Raw genomic sequence first — 14736 nt, 5'->3', positions numbered from 1 at the left:
CAGATCAGAAACTTGCCATAGGACATCTTCATGTATTATTGAGAAGGGGTGGGGGGGTGGAGGCGGCAAAATCTGGCGATGCTTTGGCTTGGGGCCACCAGTTGAATTATTAAAAAGTCTGGAATAAAAGTTTACAATGTACTCTTATGCTTTGAAGCAGTAAAATGGGGGGGGGGGAGACTACATAAAATAAAGCAAGGAACACCACGTGCTCACAACCAAATGCATTCTTGTAAAATTTTAATGGTATACAGCCCACTGAAACTGGAACCTCCCCAACTGGGGGAAAAAAGTGGTTATGCGTCAATCTTCAAAAGGAGAGGTTGAAACTAATGGATAGCTTTAGCTAGCTGCACAGCTATTGAGTAAAGCTTTGGAGATACCCGCTAGTCAAGTCTGGTAGCAACAGCAATTTGGAGGAAGTTTAGCTAGCTGTGGGACTATTCGAGCAGGCCTAAGCTACATGTGAGCTAACTGCAGGACTATGATACTCCCCCCCCCTTTCAAATATGGGCATAGACACAAGCTAATTCAGTAAGTGGGACGCAGGTGGTGCTGTGGGTTAAACCACAGAGCCTAGAGCTTGCTAATCAGAAGGTCGGCGGTTTGAATCCCTGCGAGAGGGTGAGCTCCCGTTGCTCGGTCCTTGCTCCTGCCAACCTAGCAGTTCGAAAGCACATCAAAGTGCAAGTAGATAAATAGGTACCACTCCGGCGGGAAGATAAACGCCGTTTCTGTGCGCTGCTCTGGTTCGCCAGAAGCGGCTTAGTCATGCTGGCCACATGACCAGGAAGCTGTATGCCGGCTCCCTCAGCGAATAAAGTGACATGAGCGCCGCAACCCCAGAGTCGTCCACACTGGACCTAATGGTCAGGGACCCCTTTACCTTTACCTAGTTCAGTAAGTGATGCAGCAAATTCCAATTTCAAGCTAGAAGATGCCTCAGTGGTACAGCATGCAGTTTGCATGCAAGAAATCCCTGGTTCAATCACCAGACCAGCTTGGAGAGCCCCTTCCACTCAGAAATGGACCAATGGTCTGACTCCTTGGCATCTTCCCATGATTCCACATTACTTGGAAATAATTTTTTGTGATTTCTGTGGACCCCCCCATCTAGGCCAAGGGAGGGGAATCTATGGTCCACCAGATACTTCTGGACTATATCTCTCATAGACCCCAGCCAGCATGGTCAATGATGATGGGAGTTGTAGTCCAACATCATCTGGTGGGCCCCAGGTCCCTCGTCTCCATTGTAGGTCAGTGATTGGCTCCATGTAATTGTTTTTTTTTAATATGATATTTATTGAAAATTTTTGAAATTACAAAGAAAAAACAAAGCAGAAAAAGAAAATAGGAAAAACAAAGAAAAACAAACCACATCAAACAATACAAATTCAAAAAACAAAAATACACCACAAACAAAAATAAATCCATCATTCTCAAATCCAAATTAAAGTAAATTTTTAAGTCCAATTTCTTTCTTCTCGCAAGTCCTTATTTAAAGTCCGATTGTTCAAAGTTTAAGTACTCACGGGTGTTTATTCTAGAAGCCAAATTGTCCCAGGAAAAAGGCAGCGCTCTCCGGCAACGGCTGTGCGGCTTCACTCCACGGAAATAGCAGTTGACTCACAGCACCGCGCCACTTCCCCCTCTTCACTTCGGAGCCCGTTAGTGGGTTCCTTTGCGGGTTGGGGGGGCGCTAAGGGGGCCCACCGAGTCCCATGGTCACAGGCTTCATCCGCCTGCAATTTTTAGCAGGGTCCCCACGTCGCCGTAGCGGAAAAGACCCGTTTCACGCAGAGCTAGTCCCTCCAGTTCAGAGGGAGTCCGCCATTGCCGATGGCGCCACCCCGGAAGTCCGATTGGCTCCATGTAATTGAACCCAACATGTGGAGGAAATTCCCTCCGTTCGCTCCAGACAAAGCACAAACCCTGACGTGGCAGGTTGTCTGTATTCAATGCAAGTTGCAGGTATCAACTAGACTCCTGAAAACTGATAGAATATGAGCCACTTGGGCAGCAACAACCATTTTCCCTTAGGCTATGTTTGCTTGCATTTGGGGAGGGAGTGTCTAGCCAACTTTATTGAGAAAGTCGCTAACAAACTATAGCTATGAAACTGGTCTGTTTATCCATTCCATCATGGCACAATCCACCCAGCAGTGACCAGTACTAAAGATCATGGTTTCACTGGGGTGTGTGTGTGTGTGTGTGTGTGTGTGTGTGTGTGTTTGCTAGGGGTCTGTGAGGACAGGGTGCTGGAGTAGGTGGGCCATTGGCCTGATCCAGTACACTTTTATGAAAAGTGTATAATCCACTTGTTTTAAAAAACAACAACAATTAGGCATATGCTAAATGTTTCATTAGCAACTGTGTGTGCAGATGGCCTTTTCAGTAGTGGTGCCCACCCTGTGGAACGCCCTCCCATCAGATGTCAAGGAAATAAACAACCATCTGACTTTTAGAAGACATCTGAAGGCAGCCCTGTTAAGGGAAGTTTTTAATGTTTGATCTTTTATTCTGTTTTTAATCTGGGAGCCGCCCAGAGAGGATGAGGAAACCCAAATAAATAAAAAATTATTATTATTTTATTATTATTTGGTGTGAGGAACATCTCATTCATGTCTGTACTTAACCTTGTGGGGAAGGGGAGAGTTACTATTTACACCAATGCATAGATGTCAGCTTTTCCCTTTTCTTGCGAGGAATCCTATTTGGAAGAAGGGAATTTCCCATTAAAAAAGGGAAACGTCGACAGCTATGCACCAATGGGAGCTTTCCCCATTGCAATGCAGGGGAGAGGATGATGGCTTGTTTAATCAGGTATTAGTAGCACTATATCCGAGGCTGGGGAGTGTAGAGAGTTAATCCATTTAAACTCCTGGAGGGTCCAAGCTGAAAGGTATCTCCCAGTTTAAAAAGGATTTCAGGCAGCACAGCTGGGAATAAGCATAACACAGGTATAGACAGATGATAGCTCACTAGCAAAGAATATGCTTTACATGCAGAACACCCCTTCTCCCCTGTTTGGAATCAACCTGCATTTAAAAAAAAACAACAACAACTGCATGGAAATGTACACCTAACTAGCATTTAAATGCACATTTTGAGTGCATTTTCTCATAAAGCAACACATTTCAAAACATATTTTAACACTCATTTTGATGCATTATTTTTTTTTTAAGGAGAGAATCGCACTCACAATTTGGAGAATTATAAACTCCAAAGGATAACTATGTTCTGATCTGAACAGGAGGCGTAGATCAGGTTAGTTTGTATTAGACTTAGCAAAGATCAAATTACTCAGCTATCACTGGTGTAAGGCAGCACCCATAAATCTGGGGTGGTACTCAATGCTAGTCTTACTCTGAGTAGACTCATTGAAGTTAATGGACTTAACCAAGGGCACAATCCAAGCACAAGATCCACCCGGATGAGCGAGTGAGAGATCTCTGACTCATCTGAGGCTATACGGGAGTAACCCCCATCATCCCTTACTGGTTCAGCTGAAGCTGGTATAAGTTCCCCAAAAGGGGCATTCTGGGAGTGTGGCATGGGAGGGACTGAGCAGAGGGAGAAACTTACACTGGATGCTCCATCACATGACCTGCAAACCCTTAGAGTGGAGTAAATCCAATTCCAAGTGTACCAGGCTTGGGCTGGTTCCACCAACAGTAGCCTCCCTCCTGGATTTGAATCTGGTGTATTTTGTGCCAGCATTAAGGCTTGCTCCCTAACTTAGATCCAGATAAGACTGAGGTACTGTTAGTGGGTGGTTTCCTAGATCACACCTGGGATTCCTAGGATGGTAGGTTGCCTGCTCTTGAAGGAGCAGGTACACAGTCTGGGGGTACTTCACGATCCATCAATGTCAGGTGGCCTCGATGGCATGGACTGCCTTCTATCAACTTCTGCTGGTGGCCCAGCTGTGCCCCTATCTGGACAGCGATAGCATCACCTTTGTCGTCTATACTCTGGTAATCTCTGAGTTAGATCACTGCAATGCATTATACATAGGGCTGCCTCTGAAAACCGTTTAGAAACTTCAGCTGGTGCAGAATTCCCGGTGCAAGACTGTTATAGCATAAGACACCAATTCTTACTTCTGAGTAGACATAGGAACATAGGAATCTGCCTTATATCCAGTTGGACCATTGGTCCATCTAGGTGGTTGGAGGATGGATGGTGGCTAACAGACTGAGGTTGAATCTTGACAAGACAGAAGTACTGTTTTGGGCGAACAGGGGGTGGGCAGGTGTGAAGGACTCCCTCATCCTGAATGGGGTAAATGTGTCCTTGAAGGACCAGGTGCGCAGCCTGGGAGTCATTTTGGACTCACAGCTGTCCATGGAGGTGCAGGTCAACTCTGTGTCCATGGCAGCTGTCTACCAGCTCCATCTGGTACGCCAGTTAAGACCCTACTGTCTCACCAGAAAGGTTCATGCTCTGGTTATCTCCTGCTTGGACTACTGCAATGAGCTCTTCGTGGGGCTACCTTTGAAGGTAGCCCGGAAACTACAACTTAATCAAGAATGTGGCAGCTAGACTGGTGACTGGGAGTGGACGCCGAGACCATATAACACTGGTCCTGAAAGACCGACATTGGCTCCCAGTACATTTCTGAGCACAACTCAGAGTGTTGGTGCTGACCTTTAAAGCCCTAAATGGCCTCGGCCCAGTATACCTGAAGAAGCATTTCCACCCCCATTGTTCAGCCCAGACACGGAGGTCCAGCTCCAAGGGCCTTCTGGCAGTTCCCTCACTGTGAGAATTGAGGTTACAGGGAACCAGGCAGAGGGCCTTCTCGATAGTGGCGCCTGCCCTGTGGAATGCCTTCCCACCAGATGTCAAGGAAATAAACAACTATCTGACTTTTAGAAGACATCTAAAAGCAGCCCTTTTTAGGGAAGTTTTTAATGTTTGATCTTTTACCGTGTTTTTAATGTTCTGTTGGGAGCCGTCCAGAGTGACTGGGGAAACCCAGCCAGATGGGTGGGGTATAAATAAATTTATCATCATCATCATCATCATTAGTTCAGTACTGTCTACACTGACAGGCAGTGGCTCTCCAGGGGTTCAGACAAGAATCTCTCCCATCCTTATCTGGAGATGCTGAGGATTAAACCTAGGACCTTCTGCTTGCGATGCAGATGTTCTCCCTCTAAGCCAGGCATCACCAAACTTGGCCCTCCAGATGTTTAGGGACTACAACTCCCATCATCCCTAGCTAACAGGACCGGTGGTCAGGGATGATGGGAACTGTAGTCCCAAAACATCTGGAGGGCCAAGTTTGGCCATGCCTGCTCAAAGCTATACACCTCCCCACAATGATTAAGTCTGCACCCTAAATTTGTTGGGTTTGTTTTTCAACTAGGACCCCAAATCCATTCATTTCACTCTTCCCCTTCTCATTGCACTGGGATGGTGCTACCTTCAGCTCACACTGCATTAGCAGGCATGCTATGCTAGGAGACAATCAGGCCGGCACACCTGTGAATGTTGGAAAGGCTCCTAAAACCAAGTGAGCACAGGAGCACAGGGACGGAAAGCTGGAGCTCTCGATTCTATTTCTAGTGCTTCACAGCTGACACGGTATACCACTCTGGGCAAAACAGTTAACCTTGCTGTACTTTAGCTCTCCCCCCAACCCCACGCACCGTAAAATCAATATTTGCAGGTTGCAGTATGATTTGTCAATTAGGCTGTGTTTGTTTCAGTCGTAGTGGCACCACGGCGACACGCCACCCCTCTTCGCCGAGCGCTTTGTGCATCTGTCGTTGCATCCAATTAAAAAGTTTTTGACAATGCAAATGCATATGCTAAGCAGAGGCTTTACAGCTGCTCTGAAGCGGATGAGGAAACTCTTGCCGTCTATTTCTGAAGGGCATGAAAGATACAGTTGGCAGTAGATGGGCAGGGGTGTCTTCAAGCCGGCTTTGGTGTGGCCTGAGTTGATGGACATGGCATTGCCTCACTGCCAGCACTGCAATCAGGGGGGAATCAATTCTGTTTGCATTTATAAAAGCAAACCTCTCAAATTCACACATTCTGAAATAATATGAGAACTGAAATCTACACTTACCCAAATTTTGTGATGCAGTTCTCTAAGCCTTTTTTCCTTTTTTTTTTTTAAAAAAGTGTGTATTATGGGGAATATGCATAAAAATCAATATACCAGTGAAAATTGCATAAGAAAACATTAAAGTAGCAAAAGGGGGGGTATGCATACAAAACTGCATACAAAAACGTTTTCATTAGGAGACGTTTGCACTAAAAGGCTGGTGAATTTTCGCAATTTCAACTGCTGCAGAAATGGGGTGAACTGAATTCAAGACTGGATAAATGAGAAACGGAAGTTGACAGGCTAGCCTTCCATCCCCAGACATGCATCACATTCTATGCATGATAGCCAATAAACTAGCATTTGAATCTCACTTAACAGTGGCAATGGGAAGGCGTCCTCCACGGATGGCAGCACACTCGCTTAAGGGTGCAAGGCAGCCCGTGTGGCACACACAGCTTTCTTCTCAGGCATCTATCTGGCACCTGAGAATGCCACCTCATTCTGCCCAATGGGAGGACCAACCCTGGCTGCAGATTTTCAGGGGGGGCGGGGACTGCATGGGAGAGACGAGACGGATGTTCTGTTGCACAAGCAAAAGCAGAATGGCAGCACTGGATACAACCCAATGGCTTTCCTTTCGAATGTCACACTGACCGCTTAGTTATCAAAGAAGTGTGTGATGCTGGAGTTAGGACCAATATTGTGGGGGGTCCCACAGCCCCCTCTGTGCATTGCATCATGTGCCGTCAAATAATCAGGTGAAGAATGCCATATGCGCTCTACACATTCTTAATTCTATTGTACTTCTCAATGGATTTTAACTACCAGCTGTTTTTGTATTAATTTATTTACAACAACAACCACATCCCAGGAAAATAGAGACAATGAATATGTGTGGAAATCTGGTTCCACACCCTAATATGTATATTAAGTCCTGGGGTGTGATCTGAAGGCATAGGAAGCTGTCGGAAGCTAAACAGGTCTGAGTTTCCACAATGTCTAAATGTGCCTTACCAGTGCCTTTAGACTTCATGATGGGAGAAAGACAGGATATAAATACAAGAAATTACCTCAAACTTCCTCAGATGCATAAAGTCTTTGAATTATGTGCCAATTTGAAACAAGCAGCCATCAAAAGGCCTATTATTTGGTGTTTACTTTCTACCTGTTCCAAAAACCACACCCTGCTTGCTTTAGGCTTCACGTTAATCCACATGAAAATGAGCATCTGCATATTTCACCATCACAATCTGAAATGCTTGCTCAAGGTGGTAGAGAGATAAGGCGAGCAAAAAACCAAAAAGGCAGAAGTCTCCCTCTAAAGTTACATTACCAAGTCCCTGGATAAACACATCTGCAGGGAGTGAACACTAAGGGAGGGGGATGGTTCAATTCCCATTTCACAAACCAATATGCAAAGTGATGTGCGGCTGTCTTTTAAGATTCACACCTCTCTGAAATGTGTGGTGCAGTACGCCAACTCAAAAATGCATTTAAAAATGAGTGTATTAAGGCAAAGTGTCACAAATATGTGTGTGTGTGTGTGTGTGTGTGTGTGTGCGTGTGTGTGTGTGTGAAAGTAATGTGTAAAAAATGCATTATATTAGGGAAAGTGCTTTGCAAAAATGCTTTTATAATTATCATCATCATCATCAGATTTAAAACAGAGATTGAAGTTTCAAATATTGATAATCTGAGTAGAATGGACTCAACGCAACATCTCCTTAGGAAGACGTTATCTAATTCAGATAGATGCTGGAGGTGCATCCAGGGATGTTTTGTGTTGTTCTCAACTTCTTGTCCATTTCCATTTTGCACTGGTGAAATCTTTGATATTCACAGATGTCTGTGTGTTGCGCACTTTTAAATCACATTCCCATGGTGTGAGAATTAACAACACAGCAACAAAACAAAAAAATGATTTTGTGAGCCCTTAAGGCTGATAAAATAGTTTGAACCTGGAAGGATAAATACCTACCATCTATTTTGAAATGGTCTGCAGATCTTAACACTCTTGCTACATTTGAATGCACTTTTTATAAACACCAGCTTCACTTGGATACGTAGTCAAACATTTGGATGGCATGCATCCATCAGTATGTGCAAAACAGTAATACTGAACTGATGTTTAGAGTGTTGCTGTGAGCTGGTTGTTCTCTTCTTGTTGTTTTTTCCTCTCCTTCCCCTCCCTCTACCCACTTTTTTTCCTTTAATAATTTTGCATACAAATGCTATTTTATTATTTTTTTCTTACCCACCTTTCACCATAAGGTCCCAGGGCAGGTTATGACAATTCAAAAATACAGATTACAGTCAAGAGGATAGGGTAAGTTCCAATATATATATAAGGTAAAGGACCCATGACAGTTAAGTCCAGTCGCGAATGACTCTGGGGTTGTGGCGCTAATCTTGCTTTACTGGCTGAGAGAGCCGGCGTTTGTCCGCAGACAGTTTTTCCGGGTCATGTGGCCAGCATGACTAAGCCGCTTCTGGCAAAACCAGAGCAGCACACAGGAATGCCATTTAACTTTCCACCAGAGCGATACCTATTTATCTATGTGCACTTTGATGTGCTTTCGAACTGCTAGGTTGGCAGGAGCAGGGACTGAAAAACAGGAGCTCACCCCATCACGGGGATTCGAACCACCAACCTTCCGATCGGCAAGCCCTAGGTTCTGTGGTTTAGACCACAGCACCACCCGCGTCCCACAATATATATTAGGTGTCAAAGGCATATACTATGCAATGAGGGTCCCAGGTGCACCTCTGTAAGAGATAGTTCCACAGCTTAGGGAGCACCACAGATGATTACTTCTCTCAGCCCCCAGCCTCCCCCAAAAAACTTATGAAGATGGATGGTAGAACTACCAAGCAGACCCCCTCTGCTAATCTTCACACCAAGAGGTTTAGTAGGTCTCTCTTCTCAGTAGTGGTGCCCGCCCTGTGGAACGCCCTCCCATCAGATGCCAAGGAAATAAACAACTGTCTGACTTTTAGAAGACATCTGAAGGCAGCCCTGTTTAGAGCAGTTTTTAATGTTTGAAGTTTTATTCTGTTTTTAATGTTAGGTGAAAGCCACCCAAAGTTGCTGGGGAAACCCAGCCAGATGGGCGGGGTGGAAATAAATTATCATCATCATCATCATCATCTGGAGCAATCTGCTAGAGCTGCCATCTTGGCTCTTACCTGGCCCTTCGCCTAGCCAAGTCACAAACCTTGCCTATTTGTTTCACCCTGAACAAATTTTGTATGCTATCTTAACTTTCCTTGTTTAAGGAATTCTGAGGCATTCTTTTACTTAATGTACCCCACAGCTTCCTTAGCTGTGCCTCCATCCATCATCCTGAAGTGGCTGGGTTTTCCTGAAGGTGCCACTAAAAAGAGGGAACCATCTCGGCAGCCATGTCACCTAACCGGCCTCATTGCTCTGATCTGCGGGCATAGTCACACCTGAGTGAGAAGCATTTTTAAAACGAAATTTGTGCTCTTTGATTTTTTAAAAAATGCAACAATAATAAAATGGGGCTAGAGAGTTTCCCCACTTCCACTTCCACCACCCATTCAGATGGCATTCAGCAAAGCTTTGTTATGAAACAGCTTCCCCAGACACATTACTGGCCCATTTGCTTACCTGCCCACAGGTATGGATCTTAGTTATTTGGGGGCCAAAAAAGAGGAAGGGGGTGGATAAAAGCACAGCAATGTGTACAAGGTTTGCCTGGTTGCCAAGGAAGAATTTGTATTCACCATATAGTTGGCTATGTACACACCTATCCAGAATCATCTGTCATGAAGATAAGCCATTGTTTCATATGTCACCACCAAGTTTGACAATGTACGTTGTATAGCAACATGCAAAAGCCTATTTGCCGGTAAGCAGGTCCTATTGAATTTTAACAGGGACTGCAACTAAGTAAACATGTTTAGGACTGGTCTAGCTGGCTCTGCAAAATAACTGTTACAAGTCAACTTAGTTCTTCCGCTGATAGGAGCACCAGTAAATTTGCAAGTGCGTATATTTTCCTGGATTTTGATACGCCATGTCCTCAAGTTAACTTTTTCTTCATTGCAAACTGAAGATAGTCCTCCAACTCAAGGAAACTGCAAACCGCAAAATATAACCTGCAACAACCACAAGGAACCGGAAGCTAAATGCATGACTTTCATCCAAGAATGGCATGTTTCCCAGTCCTTTTAAAAACACAGTCCAACTCAGCACAACTCCTCGGAATCGAGGAGGCATTTCCAAGAAAAAGAGAACATAAAAGGATCGCAGGAAGGGACCGGGTTTTCCCCGCTTTCCCAGAGAACACAACCACGTGTAGGCGCAAAGCTCCACCAGGGATGACAGACAGCAGCTGCCTGTAGCTTCCGAGAGCTAAACATTAACCGCCTCAAACCTAATCCCTGTTCCTCGCAGACAACAAAGGTGATCTCACCGCTTGCACACACTTACCTTGCAAGGGGGGATTTGCGAAGCTCTTTTCTTTCTCTCCCATGTTCTAAGGACTGTGGGATGTGGGGAAGAAAACAGCAGGATCTTTGCCGAGAAACCAGGCAGTGCCCAGCTGAGTCGGTGACTGGGAAAGTTTGACCTCCTGACTTCCTACTGTAGCAATGTAACCGTACACCTTACTTTCTTCTGGGAATAATTAGCAACCTGCCTTCCCGAGTTACCTGGGCTCGCCTGACCTGTTTCTCTGTTCTCTATAAAGTGACATCACATCCTTTGATCTCCTCCGCTGAATTACCATGTGCTTCGGACAACACGGCAGCTGTCTAACTTTGGACTCTCTTATTCACTCTCTCTTTTTAATCACTCCTCTGTTACTTTCACTTCTAGGCAGGGCAGAACGCTGCTTGAGCTATGTACATTGTTAGCAGCTAATGTGACTAGTCACAACACCGAAGGCTTGGGATTCCTAGTGTCTGTTTCTTTTTTGTGCACCTGACTGCAGGAGAGGTGGGGATTTGGGGAGAGCAGCAAGTAATGTCAGTTAGCTAATATCTGGGTTCACTGGGAAGGCCAAAAAAATTCCACAGAAATAGGGAAAGGTTCTTAGGAAAGTTTAAAAAGGCCCAACCTTAACCACATTCCAACCTGAACTGCATGATACGATCGTGCTTTAAAAGCACATCTCCAGCTGTCTCTGTCTGCAAGGAAAAGGCCAACTTTTTCTGGCAACTCTCCCTGATAAATCAGTAAAGATTTTTGGCATGCCTTTTTGAACTGACTTTTTGCGACTTGTCATGCTTCTGGTTTCAGACTCCTCCTCTTAGTCTCTAGAAGCAAAACCTCTCACGGGGCAGATTCATCTTGTCTCTAGATGTACATGGGTGTAAAAGCACATGTGTGAATGCTAAGGAAACATGGAGCACACAGAACGACATATAACAAAATGAAGGGGTTGTAGCCACGGCCGGATTTAGGTTTGATGAGGCTGTAGGCTACTGAAGGTAATGGGGCCCTTTATATGTCCAGCTGTTCTTTGTCAACAACAAATTGTCACTGTTTTTTGTGTTGAATATATGCTATATGGTAATTTATGGACCTAATAGACCTAATTTATGGACCTAAAGCCATTTGCACATGCAGAATGTAGGCATCCTATATATAGTAATGGGCAAACCAGTGATATTTTAGGGAGCAGGCTAGTAGGTGGGGCCCATGACTTACATCATAGGAGCCTACACAACACAAAACACTGTTGCTGTATGTAGGTTTTATTTTTTTTATCTTATATTTTGGGAATGTACATCCAGTTGTTGTTGTTTTCCTTCAAAATGTTTTGGGGCCCCCAAAAGAGTGGGGCCCAAAGCTTACTCCCAGATAAGTGGGCTTAGGATTGCAACCGAAACCATTCTTCTACGAGAATAATACTAAACAAGCCCTGCTGCGCAAGCAGAACTTGGTTTGTGCAGCATAACTACAGTCAGTGCCAGATTTACGTATAAGCTAAACAAGCTATAGCCCCAGTGAATTCAATAAGCTTTACTTCTGAGAAGACATTGTTAAGGATTGCATTGTAAGTTCTGTACTTCAGTTGCAAGCAGGGCCATATATATAATGCTTCCCTCCCTGAGAGGTTAAGATGAGGCCACTGTGACTTGGAAGGGACCCCAAGAGTCATCTCAACACACAGTCTCCCATCCAATTTGAAACCAGACCAGACCCTGCTTAGCTTTTTCAAATGTCCTAGTAGTTTACTACTGCCCCACTGGGGAGATGCAGGGCAGCTCATGTGGTACACACAGCAGTGGCCTTCAAGTGCTGCCCACTTTCCAGCATCTGCCACCTGAGGCAGTTGCCACAAACTGCTTAAAGGTAGGACCAGCACTTGTTACATGATTGTTTTGACTCTTAATATTACAGTGGTACCTCGGGATGCGAACGGGGTCCATTCCAGAGCCCTGTTCGCATCCTGAATGCAACGTAAGAAGCAGCAGCGCATCTACGCGTGCACAGGTCGCGTTTTGCCGCTTCAGCGCATGCGTGTGACATCATTTTGAGCGTCTGCACATGCGTGAGGGGTGAAACCCGGAAGTAACGCACTCCGTTACTTCTGGGTAGCCGCAGAGCGCAACTCAAATGCGCTCAACCCGAAGCACATTCAACCCAAGGTATGACTGTAGAGGAAAGCAAGGATTGCAAAACTGAACAAAGAATGGGGGGAAATGTTCTTCTACCCTTCTCCTTTCAGCCCAAGGGCAGAATTGCAAAGATAATCTTATCTGAGCCACAAGTTTGTTGTCTGAGGAAATATTTACTTTCTCCCTCCCCACATACATTGAAGGAATAGCAAGCATGTTGAAATGTAATTCTGCAGTAAATTGGTAATGAACAATTGGATATATTTTTTCAACAACAACAAAAAAATAGGAAGAAATGAAACCTTACGATTTATTTTATTCTGGCGTTTACAGAGCTATCAACTGGAGCAATGCAAACAGAGTTACAACCTTATTGCGCAAATACCCTGCATATTAAACTAATACACATAGTAAAATACAACACGGCATGTGTGCCAATAGTCATTTGTTCCCATTTAGAGCACTCTGTAAAATGTCATCTAATTAAGAAGGCTGAGCGTTCTCATGCCCTTATATGCTGTGAAGGAAGAAGCAAGACTATTCTAGGGTTTGTTTGTTTGTTTTTATTTGCAGAATGGTTTTCCATGCTTTGATGAATCTCAACTGAGACAGGAGAATGGGGACATTCCTCTTTCTCCCTGAGTTGTCTACAAGAGACATGGATCCACCTATTGACAATTTGGGTCCATTTTGCATGCACTCATTCACAAATCATATTTTTTTAAAATGTGTTCCCATCTTCTACATTAATCAATAATTAACTAATCTGCATTAATATGAAAATTTATTTTCAAATCAATCCCAAAATAAGTGTTTTTGTTGTTGAAATGTATGCATTTCTAAATGTATTTTACCCCAAAGCATGCATTTTAAATATATATATATATATATATATATATATATATATATATAGAGAGAGAGAGAGAGAGAGAGAGAGAGAGAGAGAGAGAGTGAATTTAGAGAGGCCCAGAACCTAAAAAGTAATTTGGACCCCATCTCTGTATTAGTCTAGGAGGTCACTTTGCTTAACAATCAAGACCATACACAGACATTCTCGATGCAGTGACATTCCCGTTTTTCACGCATGCACATGCAGAAACACATTTATATCATTTTGAGCCCCTGCAGAAAAGGGAATTTTGTTTGTTTGTTCAGTACACCATTTCCCACCTTTCCTGAAGGATCTCAAGGTAACATTCACATTCCTCCCCCCTCTCTTTTACTCTGACTGCTATTCTGTAACTAGTAGATTAGACTGACAGGCAATAAACGTTGTTACCCAGCAGGCTTTGAAGCTGAGAGAAGCATGGAAGCTCAGTCTGTCCCCCTCACCATGGCAGTATACCAACTATGCCACACCAGGTCCCTCACCCAAATCAAATCTTCTCTGGGGATGCACGGACCCAATCATGTCCAACAACCAGATAAAGCTGTAAAACCAGCAAATAAGCATTCCCTAGAGAAGTGCAGCTATTTACCATAAACAAGGTTTAGGTTAGGTTCATTCAAGTTATACATCGTTTCCCACAAAACTCAAAGTCCCAATGTGATTTACAGACAAGGCAGACAACAACAACCATCACATAAACTTTTTTTCCCTTGCTAAACTTTTCTCAATTTTGTTAAGTAATCAAAATATTTCAAAGTGAAACAAAGAGTCAGGTGGTGGCTTACCTGGGGGGAAAAGTATTATTTTTTTAAAGCCCTCCCCCATCTCACCCCAAAATCAGTGTGAGAGTTAAGCGGATGCTGAAATCCCTCTGCCCTGAAAACTAACTGTAATGGAACTTGGAGTGCTGGATTTCACACGCTGCTTATTTGGGGCGGGGCGGGGGGATTAAACCTGGTATCCGTTTGCTGCAGATATTTCCATGGCCATTTCGCCCCCTCACAGGTGAACCCACTGTGGGAAATGCACCTTCAATCTCCCTCGCGTGTTTCCCACAGTCTAGGTAGCAGCCTTTTTACTTCTTCTTCTTCTTTTTTACATAGCAGCCACTTCATAGTTCCGAGAGACAAATCCTTTGCGTCGGGATCTGATTTCAAGATAGAATTTAATCTTTCATCTGACACAGCCAGTA

At 44.2% G+C, this 14736-nt stretch overlaps 1 protein-coding gene across 5 annotated transcripts in view; it reads right to left on the bottom strand.

The window, feature by feature from the left end:
* The window catches only part of NAALADL2 (N-acetylated alpha-linked acidic dipeptidase like 2), a 644561-nt gene that overhangs the window by 541826 nt on the left and 87999 nt on the right, over positions 1-14736 (bottom strand). For 3 of the 5 annotated variants that reach the window (XM_083504075.1, XM_083504076.1, XM_083504079.1), the window contains exon 1: positions 10521-10729. The exons of the other annotated variants lie outside the window; for them this stretch is intronic. In XM_083504075.1, the coding sequence (XP_083360201.1) occupies positions 10521-10563 (43 nt within the window). In that variant the 5' untranslated portion in view covers positions 10564-10729. Of the gene's footprint in view, positions 1-10520; positions 10730-14736 lie in introns of those variants that run through there. 5 annotated transcript variants of the gene reach the window in all.

The sequence above is a fragment of the Podarcis liolepis genome (genome assembly GCF_965112155.1).
Source record: "Podarcis liolepis genome assembly, chromosome: 5".
In the NCBI taxonomy this organism is placed as follows: Eukaryota; Metazoa; Chordata; class Lepidosauria; order Squamata; family Lacertidae; genus Podarcis; species Podarcis liolepis.
This window is presented reverse-complemented; position numbering and strand designations above follow the sequence as displayed.